General features: G+C 49.5%; 1 protein-coding gene and 1 long non-coding RNA gene across 2 annotated transcripts in view; both read right to left on the reverse strand.

The window, feature by feature from the left end:
* Window positions 1–293: 293 nt before the first annotated feature.
* Window positions 294–8,810, reverse strand: LOC130680660 (uncharacterized). Its single transcript, XR_008993701.1, has 2 exons — window positions 5,719–8,810; window positions 294–1,557 (listed from the first exon to the last, which is right to left on the reverse strand). It is a non-coding gene; the product is annotated as an uncharacterized LOC130680660 (long non-coding RNA).
* A 5,591-nt stretch (window positions 8,811–14,401) lies between these two features.
* Window positions 14,402–25,885, reverse strand: part of MAPK1 (mitogen-activated protein kinase 1) — a 122,510-nt gene continuing 111,026 nt past the window's right edge. The window contains exons 7-9 of the mRNA XM_057491339.1: window positions 23,353–23,462; window positions 21,311–21,436; window positions 14,402–16,021 (exon numbers count right to left, since the gene is read on the reverse strand). Coding sequence (XP_057347322.1) covers window positions 21,320–21,436; window positions 23,353–23,462 — 227 coding nt within the window. The 3' untranslated portion in view covers window positions 14,402–16,021; window positions 21,311–21,319. The remainder of the gene's footprint in view (window positions 16,022–21,310; window positions 21,437–23,352; window positions 23,463–25,885) is intronic.

The following is a 25,885-nucleotide window of genomic DNA, read 5'->3' on the forward strand; positions in this document are numbered from 1 at the left end:
TGAGTCAAAGTATACATTTGAATCAAAGGATCCTTGTAATGTTCTGCGATTTCTATGAAGTGTTTTTTCCCGTTGGGTGTGGAGAGAATTGCCAGGGTAAGTGGAGCAGACAGCTGGACCGAAGCGCAAGTCCCAGCCCAGACGGACCACAACGAGTCGTGCAGGTTTCTCTCCATGGTACCATCAAACATCTGCTCGGGGATGGGTGATTTCGAGAAGTTGCCCTCTTTAGAGACATTTAGGACGCGGGTACAAGTTAGCAAGTTCCCCACAGGAGTTGTGAAACCTTCCCCTTGCCTAGAGAGGCATGAGGAGTGATTCATCGTCCCTATGGAAAAGGAGGGGGTTGCCCTCGGGGCTGACTTCTTTAGTGCAGGAAGGAGTGGAGACAAGCCCTTGCAGGTCCCATCTCCCCAAGCGTCCTTGTCCTGACGTAGGGCCAATGTGCAGTTCACCCCAGTGGGGGCTGTGCCCCAGCCGAGAGGGAGCGGGACCACCTGCATCTGTGGCTGTCCTGCAGCACATGCGTAGCAATCGCTTTTGTTCAGAGCGAGTACTGAAAATTTGACCCATTCTACCCAGGTATTGGTGTCTCCATAACCTGTCTCAATTTCAAGAGTCTGTTACACATCCCTTACCTCTGTTTCAGTAACTAGTTTAGGGTCATTACAGGGAAGCTCTGGCTCATTATCTCCCTCAGGATTGGGGGTGATCACTGTGGGTGAAGTCTTGTCTTTGATTAAATTAAGACCAAACCCTCCCACGGCATCTATTCAGTGACATCTGCACTGAGTCCATAAACACGAGGAGCAATCACAGGGTCTGAGCCTAAGTCTCAAGGATTATGTGTGGTTAACAAGAGGGGCTTACGCTGCCTGTCCTGGCAAGTCTCAGGCGGAATGCCTGCAGCCACGCAGGGCTTTCCTGTTAAAGGTTTCCCTGCTGCATGAGGGGCCGTGCACCCTTGAAACTGGGCAGTCCACCAGGCACTGCTCCACCCTGGACACGGGGCCCATCTGCCTGTTCACTTTGTCAACATGCGTCCATTCAGGACAGAGGCGCTTACTACCTCCGGAAGCTGTCCTTGGCCATTCAGGTCACCCCACGGGAGAACCTGACACGCATCAAGCCTGATGGTTTGGGGCCTGATGGCTTTGTGATATTGGTGACCAGCTTGATGGGATAACCAGGAGTTCCTTCCCATTCTAGGGCTCCTTGAGACTTGTCTGTAAAATATAGAGTTAGAAAGAAAAAAGTTAACATTTTTAGGTTCTTTTTAGTTTTGGCTTTAAGCGTTGGTTAGTCACCTGGGACACCTGCCAATTCTCTGTTGTGTCCCCAGATCCCTCCGTCAGTTTCTTTTTTCTGGTGTAATGAGTCCAGCCCTCTTCAGCCGTCCTCACTGCGTTTTCCGTGGTCAGGAGCATGGGTAGGGGGCCTTCCCAGCTGGGCTGGAGTTGATCTTCTTTCCAGGACTTTACCAACACCAGGTCCCCGGGCTGGAAGCAGTGAGCGAAGGGCTCAGGTGGGGGCGTCTGGGCGAGGAGTCCTTCCAGCCTGAGAGAAGATTAGGTAGAAGCCACGACCAGCACATGTCCGCGTAGAAATTGATCCTTTGTTTCCACAGTGGGCAAGTCCGCTGCCCTCCCCATGTATGGCAGCCCATATAATAACTCACAAGGGGAAAGTCCTAAATCCTTTCGGGAGCAGTTCTAATCCTTACGAGTGCTAACAGGAAGACATTTAGTCCAAGGCAACTTGGTTTCTAGTATTAATTTGGTTAAATGTTTCTTCTGAGAGTCTGACTCATTTTTCTACCTTTCCAAAGGATGGTGGATGCAAGGAGTCTGGGAACCCCACTGTGCCCGGAGCACCTTCATGCCCCGCAGCACTTCCTAAGTAGAATGACTCCAGTTGTCTGAGTCAACATTTTCCATTAACCCAAACCTAGGAATTACTTGCTCTAAAAGTACTTTTATTACTGATCCTGCCATTGCTGTTGTTAATGGGTGGGCTTCTACCCATTCAGCGGGAGGGTCAACAATCACAAATATTTAAGCCTTCCCACTTTGGCATCCCGGAAAGTCAATCTGGATACTGTGGAGGGGTCTTATTCCTGGGGGTCTCCCTCCAGGTCTGTCTTTCTCATACTCTTTTTGTTAATTCTTTAGCACATTATGCAACTCCTACAAACCTGTTTAGCAATGGTGTAAATACTAGCACACCCATAAACCTTTAGCAAAGCGTCACACCTTGCCTGGGGACCCCAGCGGCTCCCTCTGTGTGACATGTTCATCAGCTCTTACAATAGGTCGGCCGATCATTTCTGTCCCATCTGGTAAATGGTAAAGTCCACCACCCTTTCTCATCTCCAGATGCCCCACCTCCTGTAGCTTAATTTCTTTTTTTTTTTGGAAAACTCTGGGATCAAGGAAATTTTAGGGATATTAGGAGTGAGACTCTAAAGTCTAATTTCATCTTCCAATGCAGCCTCTTTAGCAGCTACATCAGCACTTCTATTACCTGTTGCTTCAAAAGAATTTCCTTTCTAGTGACCATTCACATGCATGATAGATACTTCAGATGAATTAAGAGATATTCCAGAACCTCCTTGATTAATTCCCCACTGTGGATAAAATGAGAGTTCCTGTGGCCAGGATTCTCACCTGGCCCTGGTTGACCAGCTCACTGCACACCTGTGGGCAATACATGGCTGTTGACTCTATAAAAAGAGCTCCGCCCGGTGCTCTGGGAGCAACATGGTGGCAGGGCTGCAAGGCTGAAGGAGAGCAGAGCAGAGGACAGAGGCCCAGAGGACGGCTGTGCGGGACGACTGTGCAGAGAGGCCCAGAGGATGGCTGTGCAGGCAGAGAGGCCCAGAGGACGGCTGTGCAGGCAGAGAGGCCCAGAGGCAGACACCGGCTTGCTGCATACAGACTTACTCTGAGTGGACGGATTCTAGTGACTGACCTGCCACCTGGAAATAAAGTTGGGTATAACCCTTTCACCCCAAAAACATTTTGCTGTCAATTTCTTTGGTCACATGGAATCCATAGCGAACTTGCCTGGGGCTGAAACCCATTGGCAAGACACCCATGAATTAGTTCCTTTTCTTTGGCCTTTTTTTGTCTAAATTTTTCCAAAGGTATGGGCCACTCCATAGGCATATTTGGAGTCTGTAAATCATGCCCTCATCTGAAAGTAATTTTAAGGCTGATTAAAGGTAAACAACTCACAGGTTTGGGCTGACCAATTATTGGGTAATCTCCCCTTTTCACAGATGGATAATTGGTCTCATTAATGACGCCACAGCCATTATGTCGTTTGCCCTCTGCACCCGGGAGGACCCGTCTATAAACAGCTTCCTCGCCCCACCTAGTAGAGGTGTTTCCCTTAAATCAGGCCTGACTTTAGTCTGATATTCCATGAGGTCCAGGCAGCTGTGGCTCAATTCTGATTGGCCTTCAGCCTCCCCTGCAGCAGGAAGCGGGTCGGGTTGAGGCAGGCATCTGGGGTTAGGATCAGGCCGTCTTTTCAGGTAGAATGGTTTTGTATTTTAAAATTTAAGAATCTGTTTGCCAGCGCGCAGCCCACTGATTAAGCACGGCCCGGACCTGGTGAGAAGCGCTGACCAGAGGGTTCCTCCAACAGCCGATTTCCTGCTCTCTTCTACCAGGAAGGCCGCAGCTGCGACGGCCTGGATGCACTCAGGCCGTCGTCGAGAGACAGGGCCCGACAGTTCAGGCATGAAGGCCACCGGATGTTTCTCTCCTCCCTAGGTTTGGGTCAAAACCCCTACAGCGGAACCTCGTTCAACAGTAACAAAGTGAAACGGCCTCTCTGACGCCAGGAGAGCGGACGGGGGCGGGGACCAGCGGTCGCTTTAACTGCCCCGGAGTCTGCAGTACCCCGGGGCCCACGGGACAGGGCCTGGCTCTCCCTCTGACAATTCGGAGAACAAGCTTCGAGCCCCTCTTCCTCTTTCAGCAAACACTTTCTGAGCTGCTCTCAACAATTCCCTCAATAGGTTCCTCATTCCATTCATCTAATTTTTGTAATTTCTTAGCAATTTCTGCTCAACCTTTAGTTATAAAATTAACCTTTAAAAGACTCTGTTCTACCTGATTTTCTGGGTCACGTCCTGAATACTTCCTCAGGTGATCCAGGGTCTCTGTAAAAACGCAGCTGGGGTCTCTTCCTTCTCCTGTTGCACTTCAAACGCCTTAATAAAAGTTTGAGATCTTGGGGCCAGTTCCGATTCCCTGTCGGATTTTCCCTCGAAGATCCTGCATTCCAGTTCCATCCCCTGATCGTCATCATCCCACCCAGGACCTGCACTGGGGACTTTGCTCTGCTGGCTGGACACCCTGGCCCGGGGGGCGTTCTTGTTCCCAAGCAAACACAGCAGCTCTCCTGGTCACCCCCTCTCCTCACCCGGGAACAGGGCATTCACGACGGATAGCCGCGAAGTCCAAGGCTCTACATTAGGTCCCAGGAATTGATCTAGTTGGTCCGCTAGGCCAAGGGGGTCTTCTGACAATGGTTTCATTTCCTTCTTGAAAATTCTCACCTCAGTAGCGGTGAGGGGGGCTTCCACAAACTCAGTTTCCCCTTGTCCCAGTGGGACCTCTCTCAGTGGAAACATCTGGGGGTTCTGGCGGACCCCCCGGAAGGAAGGGGGAAACTCTCTAAGTCCTTCTTACATTGTCCTAATTCCTTTCTAAGGTTCGAATAAGGGGTTGTAGGGGGCCTGGTAGGGGCCAAAGGCCCCCGGCTCGCAGATGAATCTGGGTCTCCTGCCTGATCTCCCCTGCTTTGTTCCCCTCGGGTCCCAGCCTGACGATTATAAGGGGGAGGGAGCCCAGAGCCGTCCTGGGGGGTCTCTCCCTGCTGCTCGGCCTTCCCTTCTCCGGCAGCGAGGGGAATACGGGGAGCGCCCTGGGTGACCGGCAGAGGGCGCGGGCCCCGTCCTCGGGTGGGCTGGGGGCTGCGTCACTCGCAGCACCTACAGCCTGGCGGAGCCGGGCTTCACCCGAGCCAGAGGGCGGCCGGAACACCGACGGGTTACGGATCGGCTCTTTAGACAAAACAGCAACATTTGATCGTCTTCTGTTAGTCCTTGACCCTGGTACAGGGGGCGGCCCCCCAGTGCCGCGACCTTCACCCCAGCAGGCTCTCTGGGGGGCTTTCAGGGGAGCTCAGCCGGCTCCCTTCCCTGGTTCCCCGGGCCTAGAACCTGTACTTCCCACCTCTCAGGAGGTCCCTGTGTCCGAGCCCCCTGCGTACCCGGCCCCCCGTGACGGAGGCTCCTTGCACACACCCAGGATCCCCTCCGTCCATCCCCGGCCGTTTCCCTGGCGGGAGATGGACCGCGGGTCGGGACTCGACTCGCTTAGCATCTCGGACGCGTCCCAGCCGCACACACCCGACCCCGGGAGGCGCCCGACCCCCGGGGCAGCGCTCACGGCCACCTTCCCTGCCTTGCCTGGTGCACGAGGTTGCCTGGTCGTCGCGGCGCCTCGTTTTCTCCCGGGCGTCGGTCACGCTGTCTCCGCACAGCAGTCCCGGGTCTCCCCTCGGCTTCCGGGCGAAGGTTAGACGCCCAGGCAGGGCGGGCCGCCCGAAGCCGGGGGGGACGCGTCTTCCCGCCCCGCGTGGGCCCCCACCTCGCAAGGGCAAGAGGATCCCGGACGAGCCCCCAAATTCTGAGAAACACACCGGTCCAAATTCAGTAAGCGGACAGGCAGACAGAGAACAGCGGAGCGAGGCTCTAATGACGGTCTTGCAGGATCGGGTGTCCTGTGGGCAGGCACACCTGGGGCACTGGGTGCAAGTAATTTATTCCCTGGCACGCGAGTCCCTCCCCTGGTTCCTCATTGGCTGAGAACTACAGGGTTCACATCCTTTCCTGGACGTCGCCTAAGCAAGTTATATCCATGTGAGGCTTTCCTTTACATTTATTTTAATTTTTTGGCTGGTTTAAAACTTCTTTCTTTTCCCAAATAGGTACACCCGCTCCTTGTCAATTCCCCCCAGCCCCACCTCCCAACTCCCAGCCTGAGCAACTTCCTGGCATATATTTTACCACGTGGCCTTTTGTCAATACTTTACTGCTAAAACGTTTAAACCTCCTGGTAGGAATAAGTCACATTTAGGTTTTATGCTTTTTCTAACAAGGCCAGTCTGAAACGGCTACATTCTGTAGATTTCCCACTACATAACATTCCGGAAAAGGCCAAACTATGGAGACAGTAAAAAGATCAGTGGTTGCCGGAGGTGGGTGGGGGGCAGGGGGGAGTGTGCCGAGGGGAGGGGCAGCTGGAACTGTGCTCTCTGCTCAGTTACTCTGTAAATCTAAAACCACTAAAAACAGCCTACTAAAATAATAAGGATATGAGTCAGAGGGGCTGAGTGGCCAGCCCTAGTGGAGAGGGGCTCCGGCGGGACTCCGGGTCAGGAAGTGACCGAGGTGGGTGGCGAACCACCATCAGGGAGACACGGGCTCCCCAGCCCAAGAGGATGCTGACAGAGGGAAGGTTTGCTTTCCAAGTTCAATGCGAAAATTACAGAGGCCTGGGGGGCTGAATGGAGTGTAAATTCAGCCCAAGGCCTCCTTTTTGTGCATCAGTGGGAACAGATAAAGTGACTTTTGTGGGCAGAAATGACCTGGAATTCAGCAACAATGAGCAGCCCCCACTTGATGTCCGACAACGGTATCTTCCGTGAAATGTTTTCTAGTTTTAATGATTTCCCTTCTTCAGCTCCCAAAGTCATGCAAAGTATTAAACCTGTTGACAAACCTGTCAATTGCACTTTAGAAAGTCCAGGGTACCAGGAGTGCTACCAGAATCTGGGGGTCCTGGGCACAGTTCTCATCAGGTCAGCCCGAGGAGGGGGCTGCCATGGTGGGCAGGGCTCTCACTGCGGGCAGTGGGGAACCTCTGCTCTCCGCTCCCTGCCGCCACAGGCCTTTCCTTCAACCTCCTGTTTGTTCTGACACCTGTGCTGCGAATCCGCCTCAGGGCTGATTCTAAAGGGCGTGGATCAGCCGCTGGAGCAGTGGGTGGGATGAGGCTAGGGCCTGCCACACGGGAGACCCCTGCAACCCGATGCCTCAGGACTGGGGCTGCTGTCCAGGCAGGATGGAGGCCACGACGTGGTTGGTGCCAAGGACCAGAGCGGAGGGCTCCCTCGGGGTCCTGACGTGGCCTCCAGAACCAGAAGGGCACACCTGCCCCGCCAAGTTAAAGGGAAACACAAAGCTGAATCAACAATCACCAGCGGAAAGGAAACGTCAGCATGGGAGGGCAGCGGACGCGGGGTGGGGCCTGCTGCGGGTGCTGTCCGCCGAGTGTCACCAGCGGAGACCGTGAGCCCAGATGGCCCTGAGCTACTACTGAGCAGCGGGGCCAAGTTTGGGACTCCCTCGCTGACAGCCCGGGCTCCTCCGGGCATCTCGCTGGGGCAGTGGATCGCGTTGCCAGCACTGGCACCAAGACGGGCTGGTCAACAGTTCCGCAGCCACTCAGGGTGGCTGGGGGTGTGTGCCTTCCTGTCCGACTCCTTGGTCTGCGGAGACCTGCGTCCTCTGATCTCAGGTGGGCCTCTGTAGTGAAAACGGAAGTTCCGTGGCCAGGATTCTCACCGGACCCTGGTCTGCTCGCCCACTGCGCACGTGCAGTGCGCGCAGGCGCAGACTCTGCGCACGTGTTGGCAAGGGACTATTAAGGGGTCTATTTAAAGAGCTCCCCCCAGGACCGCGGGGGCTGTAGAGTGGCCTGGCGGCACAGACTGGGGTGCTGCATGCAGACTTGCCAAGGGGCAGACGGGATTCTAGCGCTTAACCTGCCACCATGAGAATAAAGCTGGGTATAAACGCTTTTATCCACAAGGTTCCGTTGTCATTTTTCGGTGACTGAAACCAAAGTGAACTTGTCCCGGGCTGATAACCTCAGGCGAGACAGGCGTCCTACCTTGACGGCGTGTTCCTGAACCAGGATGGGGGGCTTGCACAGACACGCACCTGTGTCTGCAGCATGTGGGAAACATGAGCAACAAAGGGGCGCGAGGGGGTGCACGCGCAGCCTGGTGCAGCCCCACAGCCCCTGCGTGCCCACCACACCCATCATGGCGGCTCTGGATCGCTGCCTCCATCTGCGAGCGCTGAGGCGTCCCGCTTTCTTTTCTACCTTGACATCATCTGCCTTTTTTGTTCCTTCTGATTTCCCTCAAATTGTGCATTGCAAGGTGTAGCTATTTATCCTCTCCGGGAGGGGACTCGACAGCCTGGCCCCTCCTGTAACCTCTCCTCGCGCTGTGCTCCCGCCCCAGGCACCGCGCCCGCTTTCTGGGGGCAGATTTACCGGCACTACCCCCGCGGTGTTATTTCCAGAGCAGGGTCGCTAGGGGAGGCCACCACCGACAGGTCAGCTCTCCTTGTGGAAACCTGTGTTGGTCCAGCACACAACCAAAGCCGAGTGGGCCTGCTGCTTCTCCATCCCGCAGCAGCACCGCCTTTTCTAATGCCGCGGCGGTCAGTGCCTCCAGTTCCTAAAATTGTTCTCCGCCAGGCACTCGGCATGTTTGTCTTCTGACTAGTCATTTGGCGCCTGGCTCCCCTGCGGGTCGTTTAACCGTCTGGGCGAGGGCAGCCCGTCTAGCAGCAACGCTTACCACACGCGGGGCCCCAGCACCTCTGCCTTTACGTTCTGCTGCGGCCCCATCCCCTTTACCTGCACCACTTCTCCGATGGTCTGGTCCCTGCATTTTGCAGCCAGGATGACCTCACCCCACCTACCGTGAGGGCCCCGCTGCTGCCCCACCCCGGCCCATCGCAGACGTTGACAGACGAGTTAAGCCACCTGTGGCTTTGTTTTAAGCCATCTTCTGTGGCACTTGCTCTTTCAGTTTCTTTTTGGTTCCTCTAGGGCAGAAACGTCATGCCCCCTGTGGGAGGACAAAGGGGTTCCCGCAGCCCTACGCTTGCGTATATTCGTAGCTGGTGAGCTCTGGCTGATTTCATTTCATGACAGGGCACTGATACAAATACTTGAAAATTTGAGAAAGTGCTGCTGTGTGGGGTATGTATAGGTAGCAAAGACCTTCAGGATCAAACACACAATTCTTTCGACATCAGCACTGGCTTTGCCGCCCCCCTCCCTGTGGTCTGGCACTGGTGCCTGTTCCTCCCCGAGTGGCTGATTTAGCCTCAGAAACCCCATCTTTCACGATCACGGGAAGAGGTTACTCGGTGTGGAAGTAGTGGCCACTCTGGGAAGGAACTAGCACTCCCTGCGGCTGAGGAGGGAAAAGAGGCACGGGTTTCTGGGAGTGGTGAGGGGGGCCCACGGTCAGCTCGGTGGCCCTGCTTCCCGCCATAGAGGTGCCCTCTCCGGTCCCCCCACCATTTCCACAGCTGACGACAGGCTTCTGTCACTTTTCGGTCCTACTGAAAAAGGAGGAACTGACTGCCCCACTCCTTTGGCAAGACACTAAAGGGAAATCCTTCCCATTCCCAGTCAGGTGCTCCCCTTACCTAATACCTAATATTTTTATTCCCTGGCGGTTCTTCCCCAAGCCCAGGGCCCACAGCGTGGTTTCTGGGCATCGAGATGAGAAGGCTGGGTTTCCTTGGACGCAGCGCGGCACATCCCAGGCTGCTGTCCAGAAGCCACTCAGCCAGGCCCCAGCGGCAGGCTTTGAGGGGCGCTGGTGGAACAGCGTCTCCACGCCCAACCGACAAATGCGAGATGCCATGATATAGCAAACAGACTCGACTGACTCAATTTTAGGCAGAAATTAGGAAACGGAGGATGAAAGGGAGCAACAGGAACACATTTCTCCAGGCACTGGTGATTATAAATGTTCTTATTTCACACTAAGGAGGCTCCTCTTGTGTGTGCACACAGCACAGTGGCTGGCCTTCAGGGGAGGCGATGACAACCCAGACGGTCTCTCAAGAGACAGAACTTTGCTTTTAGATGAGAATTACTGTTGTTCACATTCAGCCTTTAAAGGCACGCATTTGTGGCCCCACACAGAAACACTGCTGTCACAAAGCTCTGGGATGCAGGTCTCCCTGGTCTCCTGTGGCTGAGAGCTTTCTCCTTCCCCCCAGAACCGAAACTTTAGTCATTTCCTCGGGGGCCAGAGACTGTCACCAGGTATGGTGGGTAGTTTGCTGAGAACCAATCATTAAGTCAGCGTGAAGCCCAGCCAAGGAAACTCACGTGATCCGTTCTTCCACTGGGTGACCGGCAACCGAGAGCAGGTAAGTCTCTTCCCTCCCGCTCCTCGCCACGGCTGCCCTCATTCCCTGTCCGTGTCCCTGAGGGCGGCAAGGCCGAGTGCTGGCCTCAGCTCCCTGGCCGGCCCTGAGAACGTTCTGCTCTCCACGCTCGCTCAGCCGTCACGCCAAGAGCTCCATTTCCAAAGAGCCCAGCCGGGCCGGGTGTCTCTGCGTCTCCCCAGCGTGCGCACTGCAGCGGTGGAGCCTGGACACCGGCACCCCTTCCAGGCCTGCGCGTGGCCCTCTTGGTCCTGGTCTACCACCTCGCGGTCTCTCCCAGTCCCCTTGGGCCTGTTAGCCCAGCCACCCAGTGATGCTGCCCGAGAAACGTCCTTGCCCCAGGCTGGCACCTGATGAGGCTCAGGGGGATGGCCTCAGGCCCCCCCAGTGGGGGGCATTGCACTTCAGCTTCTGTCTTACTTCCTCTCGACACAGGCTGCTTCCCACTTCACCTGAAGGTGCAAGTCATGGGTCATCACCACCCTCCACTTCCTCCTCTCCACCTGGAAAGACTTCTGTCTTGAGCTGTCCGTGGCACTTCTCAGAGAGAGGGCCTCTCATGTCCCGTGCCCAGTGATCCCCCACCCCGTGAGACCCAGCTCTACCATCCCCTGGCACCCAGTCCCCCCTCCTCAGACCACACAGGGCGGAGCTTGTCCTCCACAGACACCTGTCCCTTCACTGCTCTGCTGCGGAGACACCCTTCCCCAACACCCACACTCGGGGCTTCAGGGGCGTCTGCACCTCACTCCTGCCGGATCTGTACACACTGTGAGCTGGATTTGGCTTCTGTTCCTCTCAGAGGGCTGCCCTGTAGTTACAGGTCAGCTCTGAACACTTTGGTTCTGATTAAATACAGTGAACCAGGCCAGCCAAGACCCTGCCAACTGGAATGGCTGCGCTACCGCTAAAGCAGGCTCATATTAAATGGAAAAAATATTACTAGACTACCGTGTCTAATAAGGGAGAGATTATTTCAAGTTGCTTTATAAAGGATGGGACAATAACGAAAAGAGTCAATCTCTAAAATGGAAAGCAAAGGCAATCCTCCCATGAGTGTTTCAAACACCCAGGAGCAGCTCCAGGTCAGGTGGCATCAACTCATGCCCTGGGGAAAAGTTTTGTTCTATTTCCCCTCTCAGATTAACTGACTGCAGTTCTTTCAGTGAGCAGGTATTTTAGTGCCACCCTGCAACAAACAAATTAAAAACAAAGGAAAAGGCATTTATGAAGATTTGCTATTTACTATTTGTTTTGAGGTATTATGCCAGAGACTTAAAAATATTTTTATCATCTTCACCACATGCAAGACAAACATAATGGTTCCACTCTGCGGCTTCAGGTCCAGAGCACAGACTTAAGCACAGAGCAGTACCAGGCGGGCCCAAAGCCAGCTGTAGGTATGAGCAGAGGGCAGGTTTTGAACCCAGACTGATGGGCTCAAAGCCTACATGCTCTTTCTATACCAACATACCAGAAACATTTCTAATATTTTTGTCTTGTAAGTAAGTCGTTGTATGAAGCCCAACACTGACAAGAACCAATCAAGAGTCTCTAATATACTCACGACCTTTTAGTCTGAAAAAGGAGGCTGCTAATGACAGCTGCCCCAGCAGTGGAGCTGCTGAAAAATATTTTTAAGTCTCAGAAGAGGAGAAGAGATGCACCCAGGACTCCGTCAGGCCTCCTAGCACTGCCGTCTTCCCTCTCGGCAACCAAAGGACTGAAGAACCACCCAGAAAACCGGACGGAGCACTGACATCCCCCTGAGCTCCAGGGCGGTACTTGCGGCTCTATCACTGGTCATTGTAAGCGAAGTCGAATCAGAAGACACACTTATTTGGGAAACACTGTAATGAAGGACTAGGCAATTTCATATTTTCACATACGGAATTCCAGTTAAGTCATACATGCACAGTACTATGCTATTTTGGTAACAAAGGGACACAATTTAATGATTCTAATATTTTTTGTAGTTTTCTTTTTTTACAAGTCAGGTGCCATAAACATTCAAATAATCCATCTTTTAAAAAGTACGTTTACAACATCCAAAGAATTAAGATGAAATATAAACCTTTCTACTTACAGTTTTTATACAGATTAACCAAATCACAAATAAATGTTAAACTGTAACAATATAATGAATAAAACATTCAGATTCTTAATAAAATCCTCCTTTGACATTTTTTTTAAACCTACCATCATACTAAATAATCTATGCCGAGAGTTTTGGGGCACAATACCAAGAAGGCACCAAGAGTACGAAGCAGACACAAAGCGGTTCCATTGCTCTCTCGAGCGCCCTCTGTGGGTACACAGCACAAAGACGGGACCGCGCAACCGCGGACGAGTCCCTCTGGAGTCCCAGGCGTTTTGATCCACTATGCTGGGCGGGATTACAGTGAGAGAAACCACACATTTATTCTACTGTTACATGCTTCTCATCTGCACTATAGGAGTATCGTATTTCAAACCCCAGCAGAACAATTTTAAAGCACAAATGCTTTAAAAATGTGTAAGCAAAAGGATTGCTCAGCTCTTCAAAGCCACTACATTTACAAAAATATTTCCCTTAAACTTGGGATTGCTCCAAAACATTGATTTACAAATATAAAAGTATTACGGAAGGACCCAAAGCATGTGAGCATATGTATGTGTGTATTAACATACTGTTACCATTCTATATAAAAGTTACCAGTTTAAAAACCATATTAACATATAAGCAAATAAAGGTAGAACAGTCTACTCTGGACGGCCTGAATATGACTTGGCACATGGTGTGGGGAATATGCCTGTGTGACGCCTCAGAGACATCCACCTAGGCGTCTCTTGTGGCTCCTGAAAGCTGACAGGTCCCTCTGCACGCATCACCTAGGCCTGCAGCAGGAGGAATTTCTGTGAACACACCACACACTGTGTACTGCTCACAAACACAATCACATTCTTTTGCCTATGCAGCAAAATGGTCTGTGTGCCTCTATCAGCTTTGAAGACTTGTGTCAGCACAGTCGCCATGAGTTCCCTCAAATCCATTCCACTGTCTTGTTAGGTATTTTGTTTTATACTAAACCAAAGGATTGGAATGTTCCAACAGGAATTTTTTGCTTACATTTTAGACCCCCAAAAAAGCCATTAGTCTGAAAACTTATCCGAGCATACTAATAGTGTAGGCATTTGGTACCATCAGAATGAATTTACATGACCTAATCGTACATTTTTAGAGATGAAAGAAGGTCCAAATGATGAGTCCATCACACATAATAGCCGGTACCTTGGGTATGACAATCCTCTAACCTGCTGAACTGAGCCTTGGTGTGATTAATAAACAGCACACAACTTCATGGCTCTGGTGAGTCTAGAATGAGGTTAGTGGTTACATGCCAATCTGACCACGATACCAGCAAAGGGGATGGGAAAAGCCCATAGTCCCCAGATATTAGTAACCAAGGCTATGGCTTTCTATCTAGAGGACTAACAATAATACTAACATTCCACTTAAAAAGTACAAAGAAACAGAGTAAAACTGAAACTTATTAATGTACCAAGTGACAGTCAAATCTCTGTATCATGTCCATGCTGTGTGGACCTTCACATGGCAGCTCTGTGCATGGAGGTGAAAATCATGGGCTGTAGGGAAGGATATACAGGTGGCCCTGACTTCTGAGGAGTCAGCCGTCCTTCTTCAGCCCATGCACTGTGGGCACTGGGACCCTGGAAGGGGCATGGGGCGAAGTGATGCTGGGCGGCCCCCTCCCGGCTTTCTAGTGTGCCCAGAAGCAGCTCTGGGGCTCACAGGCAGGACCTCCTTATAAAGAACCAGAGAATTCAACCTGAGACATGTGGGCTTCTTCAGAGTTTGACATACTATTTTAGGCCTCTTGATTTGAATAAAGGAATGCGTGTGTCCAAATTGATTCTCTGCTGTGCAAAGGGGAAAAAGGACCCCACTGAAATGCTTTCTAAACCATCTTAGGTAAACTGGCAGCACAGGGGCAGTGCCCAGCTGGGAAGGGGAGGCCTGTGGGCATCTCCCTGCTAAACACAAACCAAACCTGACCGTCCATTTGGACAAGCTGATCCAAAGGAAATCACCACCAAATCTTAGCATGAGTATGAAGATAGAAGATGTACATTTATTTCCATGAATTACAAGTGCATTTCTGTTCATATTAGCAGGCAATCTTTAGATAACCCATTCTCCATTGCTGTCAAAAATCAAACATGAAAAAAAAGGACAGCTGAGAAATGAAAAGCTAAAAATAGAATTACTTTTCCTAAGTGATCTGCTGGATAGCATTTTCCGTGGAACACAACTCAGAGGTAACAATAGATTTTTAGTTTCAGTCATAGGCATGTGGCACTTGGACAGTCATCTCCGCACAGAAAGCTGTAACAGTCATGCGAGGGTACAGTAATTACTGAACAAGGCAAGTTTCTCACCACACAGAGCAGTGGGGGAGTCAAGAGGAGGCACCGCACTGGGACAGAACACCAAGTCAATGCCACAGTGCACAGTGGCGGGAACAAATACTTAAAGAGATCAAGGAGAGAGGGGATAGAGCTCTGAACATGACTCAGTGCTAGTTTTTCTGATGGTCTCAGCTCAGCAGTATCAAGCATTGTGGAGCGCTTGACGACAGAACAGTGCCTCATGTCATGAGCTCATGAAGGCTTTATTACAAACTCTTATATTGTAGGTGGAAAATGAACTTGAGATGCTGACATGCTGTAGGAGGGAAAAGAATTGTACACTTTCTCATTTAAAGACGCAGGGTTCCTCTCTGCTAAGTCTGCAGGCATTGAATGTGGCCACACTGAATGTGCCCACCACATGAAGAGGCTCAGGGTACACACATGTACCTGTGCACAGGGCTCTGCTGTGACATCGGGCCTGCTGTGACCTTTGTACTTCTCTCACTAAATCCTGAGTGAAGCTGCCATTTTAAATCTTTTTACTGAATCTTGCAAATACTCAGTACTGCATATAACACATTTTGACAAATGTGTTACACCTCCATAAATGGTACAAGTAACCATAGTAAATCTACAGATGGTAATTGCAGTATTTCTTCCTTTTATTTAAAAAAATGACTGACTTTTTAAAAAGCTGGGCAGAGCACATACCTTAAATGTTAGTGACTAATGTGATTTGACAAAGGAGGCTGACAAGTTCTCTGAAGATTCCCCAGACTGGAGCACTTGCAAAAGGCTGCAACGCCATCCCAGGTGTGTCCACAAGGCCCACTCTGGGCAACCAGTTATGGTGAAAGGGCGAAGTGCAAGTAAGGGGCTGTCACTGACTTAAAGTGCCCTAGGTAGCAGCCTTCCCTATCATAAAGTGACATGCCAGTGATGAGAGAACTTGGAAAGAACTCCCCCTGGTGACTGCATGGGTCAGTGGGCGTCACATGGGAAAGGGTTCAGGAGGGAGGAACCACTGCATCTTTCAAACCAGAAAGCGGTTAGTGACTAAAGCAACAGTAAGCAGCAGGTGCTCTGGGAGTACATACTGCCACAGGTCACCGGTGGGTGACACACGGGGGTGCCAGGAACAGTTCTCTGGACTGGAGGAATTCTTTGAAAGCATAGAAGCCACAACTACCAGAAACCGCCCCTGCAAATGGCTCACAGGAGTCAAGGTGGATAAGCCAAGACGGGCTGGAGACAGGACCAGGGTCAAGAACTGGGGAGAACATCGAAGTCTGAGCACGTCCAGTCCTCTGAGCCCTTGTCCTATTGAAAAACAAACAAACCTATGCGTTAGGAGTGAACCACGTTACATCATCATCAGTAGCATTAGGAAGATGGACAAGTGAAAAGAATGAACCACATTACAATACCACCAATGGCAAGATTAGGAAAAATGAAGTGAAAAAAAAAAAAAAAAAAAAGGAAAAAATGCTCCTGCAAAAGGTCATCTCACTTGGAACCACATGAGCATGTGGAACGCAGGGCAGTTCTGACGGGGTGGGGCCCTGCCTTCACTCTGCAGACCCCTCTCCTTAGACCCGTCCCAGAGGACATCCCCTTGTGGGGAAGACGCACCACGTACGGCGGGGGAGCTCAGTGCTTCCAGGTGCCTTCCATTAACCGTGTGATACCCTCACCCTCCACTCCAACAGGCAGACCCAGAACTTAGAGCTCTGCAAAATAATACGTGCATATGCAACAATTCTTCTGCCTTCACCCATCCTTAGCAAGTCTCTCGCTCTGATGACCAGTAAGCCAAAATCCATGAAGTGTGTTTTTAGTAATGCTCACATTTTCTCAGATGGTGACAAAACAGGATAAGCAAAACAAAGTGCTGGGTGGAAGCGTGAGATTGGTGGGCCTGAATTCTGGAAAGGGACAGCGCTGAGGCATGATTCCCACAGGCAGGAAATGGATCTGAGCACCCAGATCAGTTGATCTGACAGCTATTTTCCTACCAAGCTTTCAAGACAGCACCCTGAAAGGCAGCAGGTGGCAACCTTCACTCATTTTCTGCACCTGACAGGGTCTACCCGGCTTTTCAGCTATCTATATATGGGCTGCTTGCAAGAGGTCCACCAAGACTGTCACACTATGAAAGAGCATTTTCCCTTCATTATCCTAACATCTCTAATTTATTGGGGAAAATTATACTCTAAATCAAATACACTCTAGCCATTTATAAGCGAGTAATTCTCATGAGTGTCAGAATGCCCTGGAAGGCTTGTTGAACCAGACTGCTAGGGGGTGGGACACACATGAACCGCATTTTTCAGAAGGTGTCCATTGTATGCAGTGAATTAGCTGCACCCCTAAATTCCTATTAGTTTTGTACAATCCTTGGAGAAGTGAAAACCTTACCACTCAGATCATGTTCTATGTTCTTGGTTCTGATAAGGAAGCATGGCTGAGATGGCCGGGAGGTAACCAAGTATGTCAAAATACAAACGAAACAAGTCTTCCCTTTTGGAGACTTAGTGTGTGAAATGTTTGCTGTTTTCACAAAGCACTTTCAGACAGGTGGCTTTTGTCTACCATTCAAAAATCAGTGCAGGAAGGATGGGTGTTATGGCCCAACTGTGTGATGGGGGAGACTGGCTCAGTGATGGAAAATGACCTCCATTGAGATGTATATGCTGTTTTGAACTTCAGCCAAACTTACTGCTGGCAGGGAAATTAAAAACTTCCCTAAATTACTATTATTTTTAATGAAACCAAAAGGAACAAGAAGTTAATGCTCCTAGTAATCCATAAATCTGAGAAAATTCACCAACAAGTGGATTTGTTGGAAAGGCACCTACCTCCCCAACCTCTCAGGGAAGACAACTAAGGAGGTGGGTGGTCTGGGAAGGATGAGGTTCTGAGCCCGGAACAAAAAGCTTGTCACAAAGTATTAACTACATTCACACCCCCTCTGAACTCTTAGGCCATTTCTAAAACTGACCTCCTTTAATCATAATGAACATACTTCACCCTTTTAATACCACTCAGGGCTGCCTGTACCTGACATCAGTAATGCCTGTAACCCCCTGCAAGTAGGGGACACCTGGGGCTTCTTTGGAAGAGTCTTTGCTGTCCCCTCCACCAAAGGAGTCCCCCAAGGCTGTGATCTGTGTTGTGTGCATGTTTTCCAGTTCTTTCCTACTGTGGCCGGGCAGTCAGCATCACCTTTCTCCAATGCCCCAGTATGTTACAGCACTTTCCCCTCCCAGGCTCTCCGATCTCTAGCTTCTCATCTCTTGGGTGGAGGCTGAGAGCTCAGTAACAATGCTCTGGAGCACTGGGAATGAGTTCGCAGACCTTTTCCAGGGTGAAAATCTACTCAAAGGCAGTGTGGTGAGCTTACAAGAAAATGGAATTCTTGGTCTAAGGGACCTGGGCCTTGCCTGGTTTTGCCACTGATGCACAATTTTCAGCAAAATGCTTAAAGACACACATTTTGTCTCCTCAATCATAATAAACATGGGCTCTGTGCTGACGTCCGAGAATGCTGCTGTGATCAACATGAAATGTTTATGAAAGAACATGACCCAGAGTCTGATGAAAGCTCCCAGCTCCCCCTTCCTCTGGATTCACCTTTATATTCTAGACAACTAGCTTACAATCAGTCTAGAGGCTGGCAACATCTTTTGAAATGTATGACATAAATATGATGGACTGATGGGTAGATGAAGGAACAAATGGATAGACACGTGAAAATGCAGGTGTAGTTAAGATGTTAATCACTCAATCTAGATGGTAGGAACATGGGAGTCTGCTGTAAAACACAATTTTTCAGAACAACTGAAAATTGTCACTTAAAAATTGCTGGAAAAAAAAATCAGTCTGTAAGCAGGTACTGTGCCTTCTGTGCCCCTGGAGAAAGTGAACTAAACATAAAGCAATGCCACCCCTCTCTCTCCACTGGTAACAAGCCCCAGTCCTAGACTCAGAACTGGGGGGGTCCCCAGACCTGTCTGCTAACTAGGACTTCAGGAGGCATCTCGTCAGCAGCCCCATGTGCAGTGCAGGGGCACCCTCGCCTTTGGTCTCCCCAGTGACTGCAGCACTGCCCTTCTCCTCCAGTGGCCTGGCCAGTTGTCCCATGGTCCCTGCTCTCTCCGGTCCTCTGAAATACTGGCTGCTCCAGAGTCACCTGCCCTGAGGCTTCAGGACCTGAAACTGCCTGTGAGGAAGAGATGAGCTCCTTGGAAAGCTGGGGCTTCCCCGCAGCCTGACTGACGTGGCTGGCTCTGCACTGCTGAGCCCTGCCCCGACCAGCGCTCCACAATGCCGTCCCTCCTTGGTCTCCAGGGCTGTAAACACCCCAGCCCAGCACCCACGGCACTGAGCCTGACTCCCTACCTGGCCATCAAACTGCTGGAAGGCAAAGCCTGGGTCTTATTCATCGTTGCTTCTCTCCTACCTAGCACTGGTAAGTACTCAATGGTGATCAAGTGAATGATGAAAATGACGATTATGTCAACCCCAGATGCTCTTTGACACTAAAAATGTGCATGATAGTTATGTTTCTATTTGTCTACTACTAAACTGTGAGCTCCTTCGAATCTGGGTTCAGGTCTTGTTTGTTCTGCTCATCTGGGGTATCTACCACATATGTGCCTAGCCCAGAGTAAGTGTGCAGTATGTGTAAACTCAAGGAAAAAAATGGGGAAAAACGGAGGCTACCCACCAGCTTCAGGAAAATGACCTGTTAAAGGGATTGTGACAGAAGAAAAGCAACAAAACTTGCTTAGCTCAATCTTAGAGGCCAGGGGTCAGCAAACCTGTTCTGCAAAGAGTCAGAGAAAACTTTATTTACAAAACCTGGCAGCAGCCGTTCTAACCTTGTACAGACACAGGGAAGGGAGAGCAGGCTTTTGGAGAGGCAGACAATTGCTCCCACTTGGAACTCCAAGCAAAGGGGCCAGGAAGGAAGCCCCAAGGGACACGTGTTAAGGTGTGAAAGGTTTGGGCCCTGCGGACTAACCTTCTGTATGCAAGTGACCTTACCTTTGTTCACTTAGTGCAACAAATGCTTCAACAGATTGCCACACCCATGGGCATGAAAAATAGATGAATCCAACTCTTGCTAGACTGTCCTCCTCAGCTCCCTGCTAGCATCCCAGACGATTCCCTTGTTTTACTGGAGTGTGCCCACTACCCCATAAGCACGTGCTTCTTCCACATGTCCCTTGCTTTGAGTGCGTCTTCCAGGCCATGTCTAGTGCCAACACCAGCCTAACCAAGGGCTCTGGGCTCCCTCCCCAGCCCAGTTGCGAGGCTCAGCAAACGAGAGCCTTTCGGACCTTTGCCTTCCCTCCGCTCACCTGAATTCACTGCTTGCCGGCACAGCCCTAGTCCAAGCCTACAGCCTTTCGGTTTGGAAGCTCACAGATTTGTTCTGAGCTCATCTCCTACTCAGGTCTTCTCCTCCAACCTTTCTTGCTATGGTGTCTGACTTTCTCTGAAAGTACCATTTTTTGTCCCCCAAACGAGAAGAGCCAATGCCCTCCTAGTCCCCAGTCCCTGTCCAGCTTTCACAGCCCTCTGAGGCTGAGCCAGCCAAGTCTGTTCTCCAATCCTTTCTATCCTTCCCTTGTCCCCTGCTCTTAAAGATGGAGCGGGAAGCCTGTCACCTGCACTGCTTGACTTCCTTGGTGCCTGGCTTTTGATGAGATCTTGCCAATGGCAGGCACTGACAAGAAAAGCCACGTTTCCTCCTTTTTTTTCCTGCTTCTAGTGACACATGGCTTTTTTGGGGCCCCTGAGACACCTCCTCAGCAGTGGTGATGCTCCAGTGGCTGCAGGTCAGTGGGCACTGGCACCCCTCCTTGTGCTTATGAAGCTAACACCATTTTCCCTTTTGCTCCTTCAGCAGGAGCCCAGGAATAGCTTGCTGCGGTCTCTAATCTGCAGGCAAGCCCATACTCTCCTTGTCCCCCAGTCCTCCAAATGCATTCTGACTGGTTACATGCCATCTGCTGGAAATACCTTGAGCAGCTTCTGCTTTAAGCCTGGGTGATGTACCCCTCAGCCTGACCCATCACCTCCAGACTCCAATGGCAGGAGAGACTGGACTAGAGATCCAGCTAATGAACGCGCGCGCACCACTGCAGAATCTGCCCTTTCCTAACTCCACTCGCGGGTCTCCAGGTTCACCTCCGTGGTCACCTGTCTGCGCTCTGCACCAGAAACTCTACCTGCCCAGGACACCACTGGCCTCTCCCAAGCCGCTCTGTCCAAAGCATGCCCCCAGCAAGTGCTTCAGCCCCTGGTCATCATTCTTTACTTCGTGCTCACTTTCTACAGAGTCCCAACACAAGCCTCACTCTCTCCTCTTTCCATACCTTCTCTAAAATCAAGATCTGCACTTCCTTTCCTTAACCACTTAAAAAAAAAAATCTTACGAATATCACTGCATTGTCCACCACCACACCACACTGTCCACAACTTAAGTTCACAAAATTTCCTTCCATGCATGCCCTTGGACATCCCTCTTTCTTTTTAGTAACACTGAATTTATATTTTCTCTCTTGCTAGGGTTTATTGTATGGTTAAAAGTCCAGGTACCTGACGAATTTAAGATCTGTATCCTGGCTGGAATCTAGCAGTCTCTTCAAATATGAGTTCTTTGAGCTTTTCCTTGGGCAAGTCATCCAATTCCATGTCAAACTTGAATGGTGCTTCAGCGATGGGCTTTAAGAGAAAACAAGCATTTAGTAGACAAAAGTTGTTATGGTTAAGATGGTCATTTACTGATTCATAAAATAACTTACGGCTTAGATTCTGAAATTTATACCCAGGACTGCCGTCTACTGAAACCGAGGGCTACAAGCTGTAGGCACGTGGCTCACGCTCTGGAAAGCCCACTTCTCACAAGCTCAGTAACGGGCAGAGGAACAACAGAATCCATTCCAAATGTTCCGAATTTATCACTAATCCCAGAGTAATTTTCAATGTTTTAAGGCACTAAATGTTGAAATAACAGAAATTTGCTATTGTGTGGTTGATGGTGATATGTTTGTGTAATCAAACTCATGATACTCAAATAAACACACTCGATTGAATATGTTACAGAATCTAAATGAAGAAATATTAGGGAGCTATTAAAAATGAAGCTGCAAGAAGATAAGTATCATGGAAAAATGTCCATACTTGGTGTTGAACAAAATTAAACCTATTTAAAAAATTCAGATACAGGGATGTAGGATTGGGAAGGAGATAATCCAAAATTTTAACAACTGTGTAACAAGTATACAAAGTGATCTTATGCTTTTCTGCAAGTTCTCATTTTCATTCTTCAGTATACTCTATAATCAGAAAGCTACTTAAGTACATATTTAAACTATCTAAGTCAAAGAACCCCCATATATACTCAAAGACAAAAAATGCAATGAGTTAGTATTATTTACATTTTGGTTTTTAAGTACCCTCAGGCTAATGCAGTGTTACTTACAGAACTAACCTGATGATGGTGCCAGCTGTCTATCAGTGGATGCCTACCAGTTACTGGCAGGCCCAGTTCTCAGCCACACTAAGCTCTGTCCTCTTTAAAGGGGGAAAGGATTCATGTACATGAGAACATGAGAGAGAAACAAGCAGTGAGCCTTCCCTGAAGGCAGGCTCTATGTGGGAACATACTGGATGTCCCACACCTTACATCCTTCTAATTCTCCCAAACCCCACTTGGCTTGGGGCACCGTACCAGCTCACAAGGCCAGTAAGAGCCCCAAACCTTATACTCTCACCTATTTACCTGTTACTAAGTTCAGGCATCTTTGTGAGCTGCTGTAATTGTTTTCGAGGGGAGGGGAAAGAGGTGGACAGAGGAAGCTGAGTAATAAACACTTCCTCTTTGGAATTTCTTCTCGCTCTCTCATTTATCAGCTTTTTGCTTTTATAGTTTTTCCTTTCCTCTTCCATTTTCCCCTTTAATTTTAACACATTCCACTTGGTTCTCCTTCTTAAAATAGAGGAGTGTGAAGCTTGCTGTCTATGAATATGAGCCTTAACTAGAAGATCCAACCTGAGGGTCATATTGCATTTTTCTCTGTTATCTTCCAGAGAATAAAGTAGAAACTGAAGCCCCAGAGGAACCGGATCAGCAGGGCTTGGGACTTTCCTGGAGAGAACAGGACACACAGCACCTTTACTTGGACGTCCAGCATGCTCTGGAGACCTGCCACACCCACCGCAGGGCCCCTTGTTTCCTACCACAACAGGCTTGTGCCACCTCCAGGGAGCGCACCAGACGTGAAGTCACTGAGCCACTGACCCACCTGACCTTCTTCCTTCTGCAATGCCCTCCCCAAGGGGCAGAGAACCTCCTTTCTGCTCTCTGCATGGACACTGTGGTCCAGGTGTCTATTCTTGCTACAGACAATGACAAGTCTCCTGCCTGGGACCTCATCTTCATTCATGCTCCTCTTTATCCACCCATTTCTCCAGCCCTACTCCTGCTGTAGGTGGCCTGGATGAAGTTTTCTTAGATAGTGTGGGCTCTTTGGGAGGAACAGGTATGGCACCATGTACACCTCAGGACAATCTAAGCATGACAACTGGGCCCCTCCTGGTTGGCCTGATGCTGACACAGCCAGGAGCCAGGGTCTTACCTCATCACTTGGGTCATAATACTGCTCCAGATATGGGTGGGCCAGAGCCTGTTCTACCTCAATCCTCTTGTGAGGGTTGAATGTCAACATTTTGTCCAGTAAATCCAGAGCTACAAAGAGAAAGGTTTTGAAGTGGTGAGAAGCCAAAGGGCCAAAGGAATTGTCACTGAAATACCTTCCATGTCCTGTTTAAACAAAGTGACCCACAAAGCAGTCTAGCTAAGCAGCACCACAGGTGCCTGCTGTGTCTCTGAACTTCTTGAGACTGTGACCATCTGACATTTGCAAACTCAAGCTCAGGAAGGTGACACCATCAGCCAAAGGCTGAAACTGGAAGACCAGATTCAAACCCTAGCCTGCCTACAAAACCTTACTTTCTCTAAGTCACTATCCTGCAGGTATCAAAAGCAAAGGTTTTATGTATGTACTTCTCAAGTCAACTCCAAAGTCATTTTTGCAATGGTCAGTTTATCTTTCAACATACAGAAAAGGCCTCCAAGGTAAGAGAAGGAAATGGAAGCCTCCTCCTTCCAGGCCCTGCCTGAAAGTCACGTGAGGCACAGCCCCCACGCCCCTGCCTACTCTGGAACACCCTTCTTTAAGGCCCCAAACATCAAGTATGCTCTCAACCTGCAGGTGAACATTCCTTTCATGTCGAGAGTGCAGCAGTAGGAATCAAGCGTGGGATCAACAGGAACGAGATGGAGCAGGAGGCCACTGAATGGCTCACCCTGATGACATCTGTAGCCAGAATCCCAGCACCACCTCAAGCCTGAGGACAGCCAAAGGCATGGCTAACGTGGTTAGACAAGCATTAAGGGAAATGTGATGAACACTTCCTGTGTTTAGTCTCAGAAGTAGGTTTCAATGAGAAAGACTACATGGTACAATACATTACTGTTCTGGTACAGAGGGGGAAAAGGGGGCTGCTTTGAAGAATATCCCCATTTATTTAATTTCTTTCTTTCTTTTTTTATTAAGTTATCATTGATATACACTCTTACGAAGGTTTCACAAGAAAAACAATGTGGTTATTACATTTACCCTTATTATTGAGTACCCCCATACCCCACTGCAGTTACTGTCCATCAGTGTAGTAAGATGCCACAGAGTCCCTATTTGTCTTCTCTAAGCTACACTGTTCTCCCCATGATCCCCCCCGACACCATGTGTGCCAATCATAATACCCCACCAACCCCCTTCTCCCTCTCTCTCCACCCACTCTCCCCCACCCCCTCCTCTTTGGTAACCACTGGTCCCCTTCTTGGAGTCTGTGAATCTGCTGCTATTTTGTTCTTTCAGTTTTGCTTCGTCGTTATACTCCACAAATGAGGGAAATCATTTGGTATTTGTCTTTCTCTATCTGACTTATTTCACTGAGTAAAATACCCTCTAGCTCCATCCATGTTGTTGCAAATGGTAGGATTTGTTTCTTTCTTATGGCTGAATAGTATTCCATTTTGTATACGTACCTCATCTTCTTTATCCATTCACCTACTGATGGACACTTAGGTTGCTTCTGTATCCTGGCTACTGTAAATAGTGCTGCAATAAACACAGGGGTGCATATGTCTTTTTGAATCTGAGAAGCTGTTTTCTTTGGGTAAATTTCTAGGAGGGGAGTTCCTAGGTCAAATGGTATTTCTATTTTTAGTTTTTTGAGGAACATCCATATTGCTTTCCACAATGGTTGAACTAGTTTACATTCCCACCAGCAGTGTAGGAGGGTTCCCCTTTCTCCACATCCTCACCAGCATTTGTTGTTCCTAGTCTTTTCTATGTTGGCCATCCTCACTGGTGTGAGGTGGTATCTCATTGTGGTTTTAATTTGCATTTCCCTGATAATTAGTGATGTGGAGCATCTTTTCATGTGCCTATTGGCCATCTGAATTTCTTCTTTGGAGAAGTGTCTGTTCATATCCTCCGCCCATTTTTTAATCAGGTTATTTCCTTTTTGGGTGTTGAGGCATGTGAGTTCTTTATACATTTTGGATGTTAACCCCTTGTCGGACATTTACAAATATATTCTCCCATACTGTAGGATACCTTTTAGTTCTGCTCATGGTGTCCTTTGCTGTACAGAAGCTTTTTAGCATGATGTAGTCCCATTTGTTCATTTTTTATTTTGTTTCCCTTGCCTGAGGAGATGCGTTCAGGAAAAACTTACTCATGTTTATATTCAAGAGATTTTTGCCTATGTTTCCTTCTAAGAGTTTTATGGTTTCAGCACTTACATTCAGGTCTTTGACCCATTTCGAGTTTACTTTTGTGTATGGGGTTAGACAATAATCCAGTTTCATTCTTTCACATGTAGCTGTCCAGTTTTGCCAACACCAGCTGTTGAAGAGGCTGTCATTTCCCACTGTATATTCATGGCTCCTTTATGGTATATTAATTGACCATATATGCTTGGGTTTATATCTGGGCTCTCTAGTCTGTTCCATTGGTCTATGGGTCTGTTCTTGTGCCAGTACCGAATTGTCTTGATTACTGTGGCTTTGTAGAGCTTGAAGTTGTGGAGCGTAATTCCCCC

Source organism: Manis pentadactyla, chromosome 14, assembly GCF_030020395.1.
Source record: "Manis pentadactyla isolate mManPen7 chromosome 14, mManPen7.hap1, whole genome shotgun sequence".
In the NCBI taxonomy this organism is placed as follows: domain Eukaryota; kingdom Metazoa; phylum Chordata; class Mammalia; order Pholidota; family Manidae; genus Manis; species Manis pentadactyla.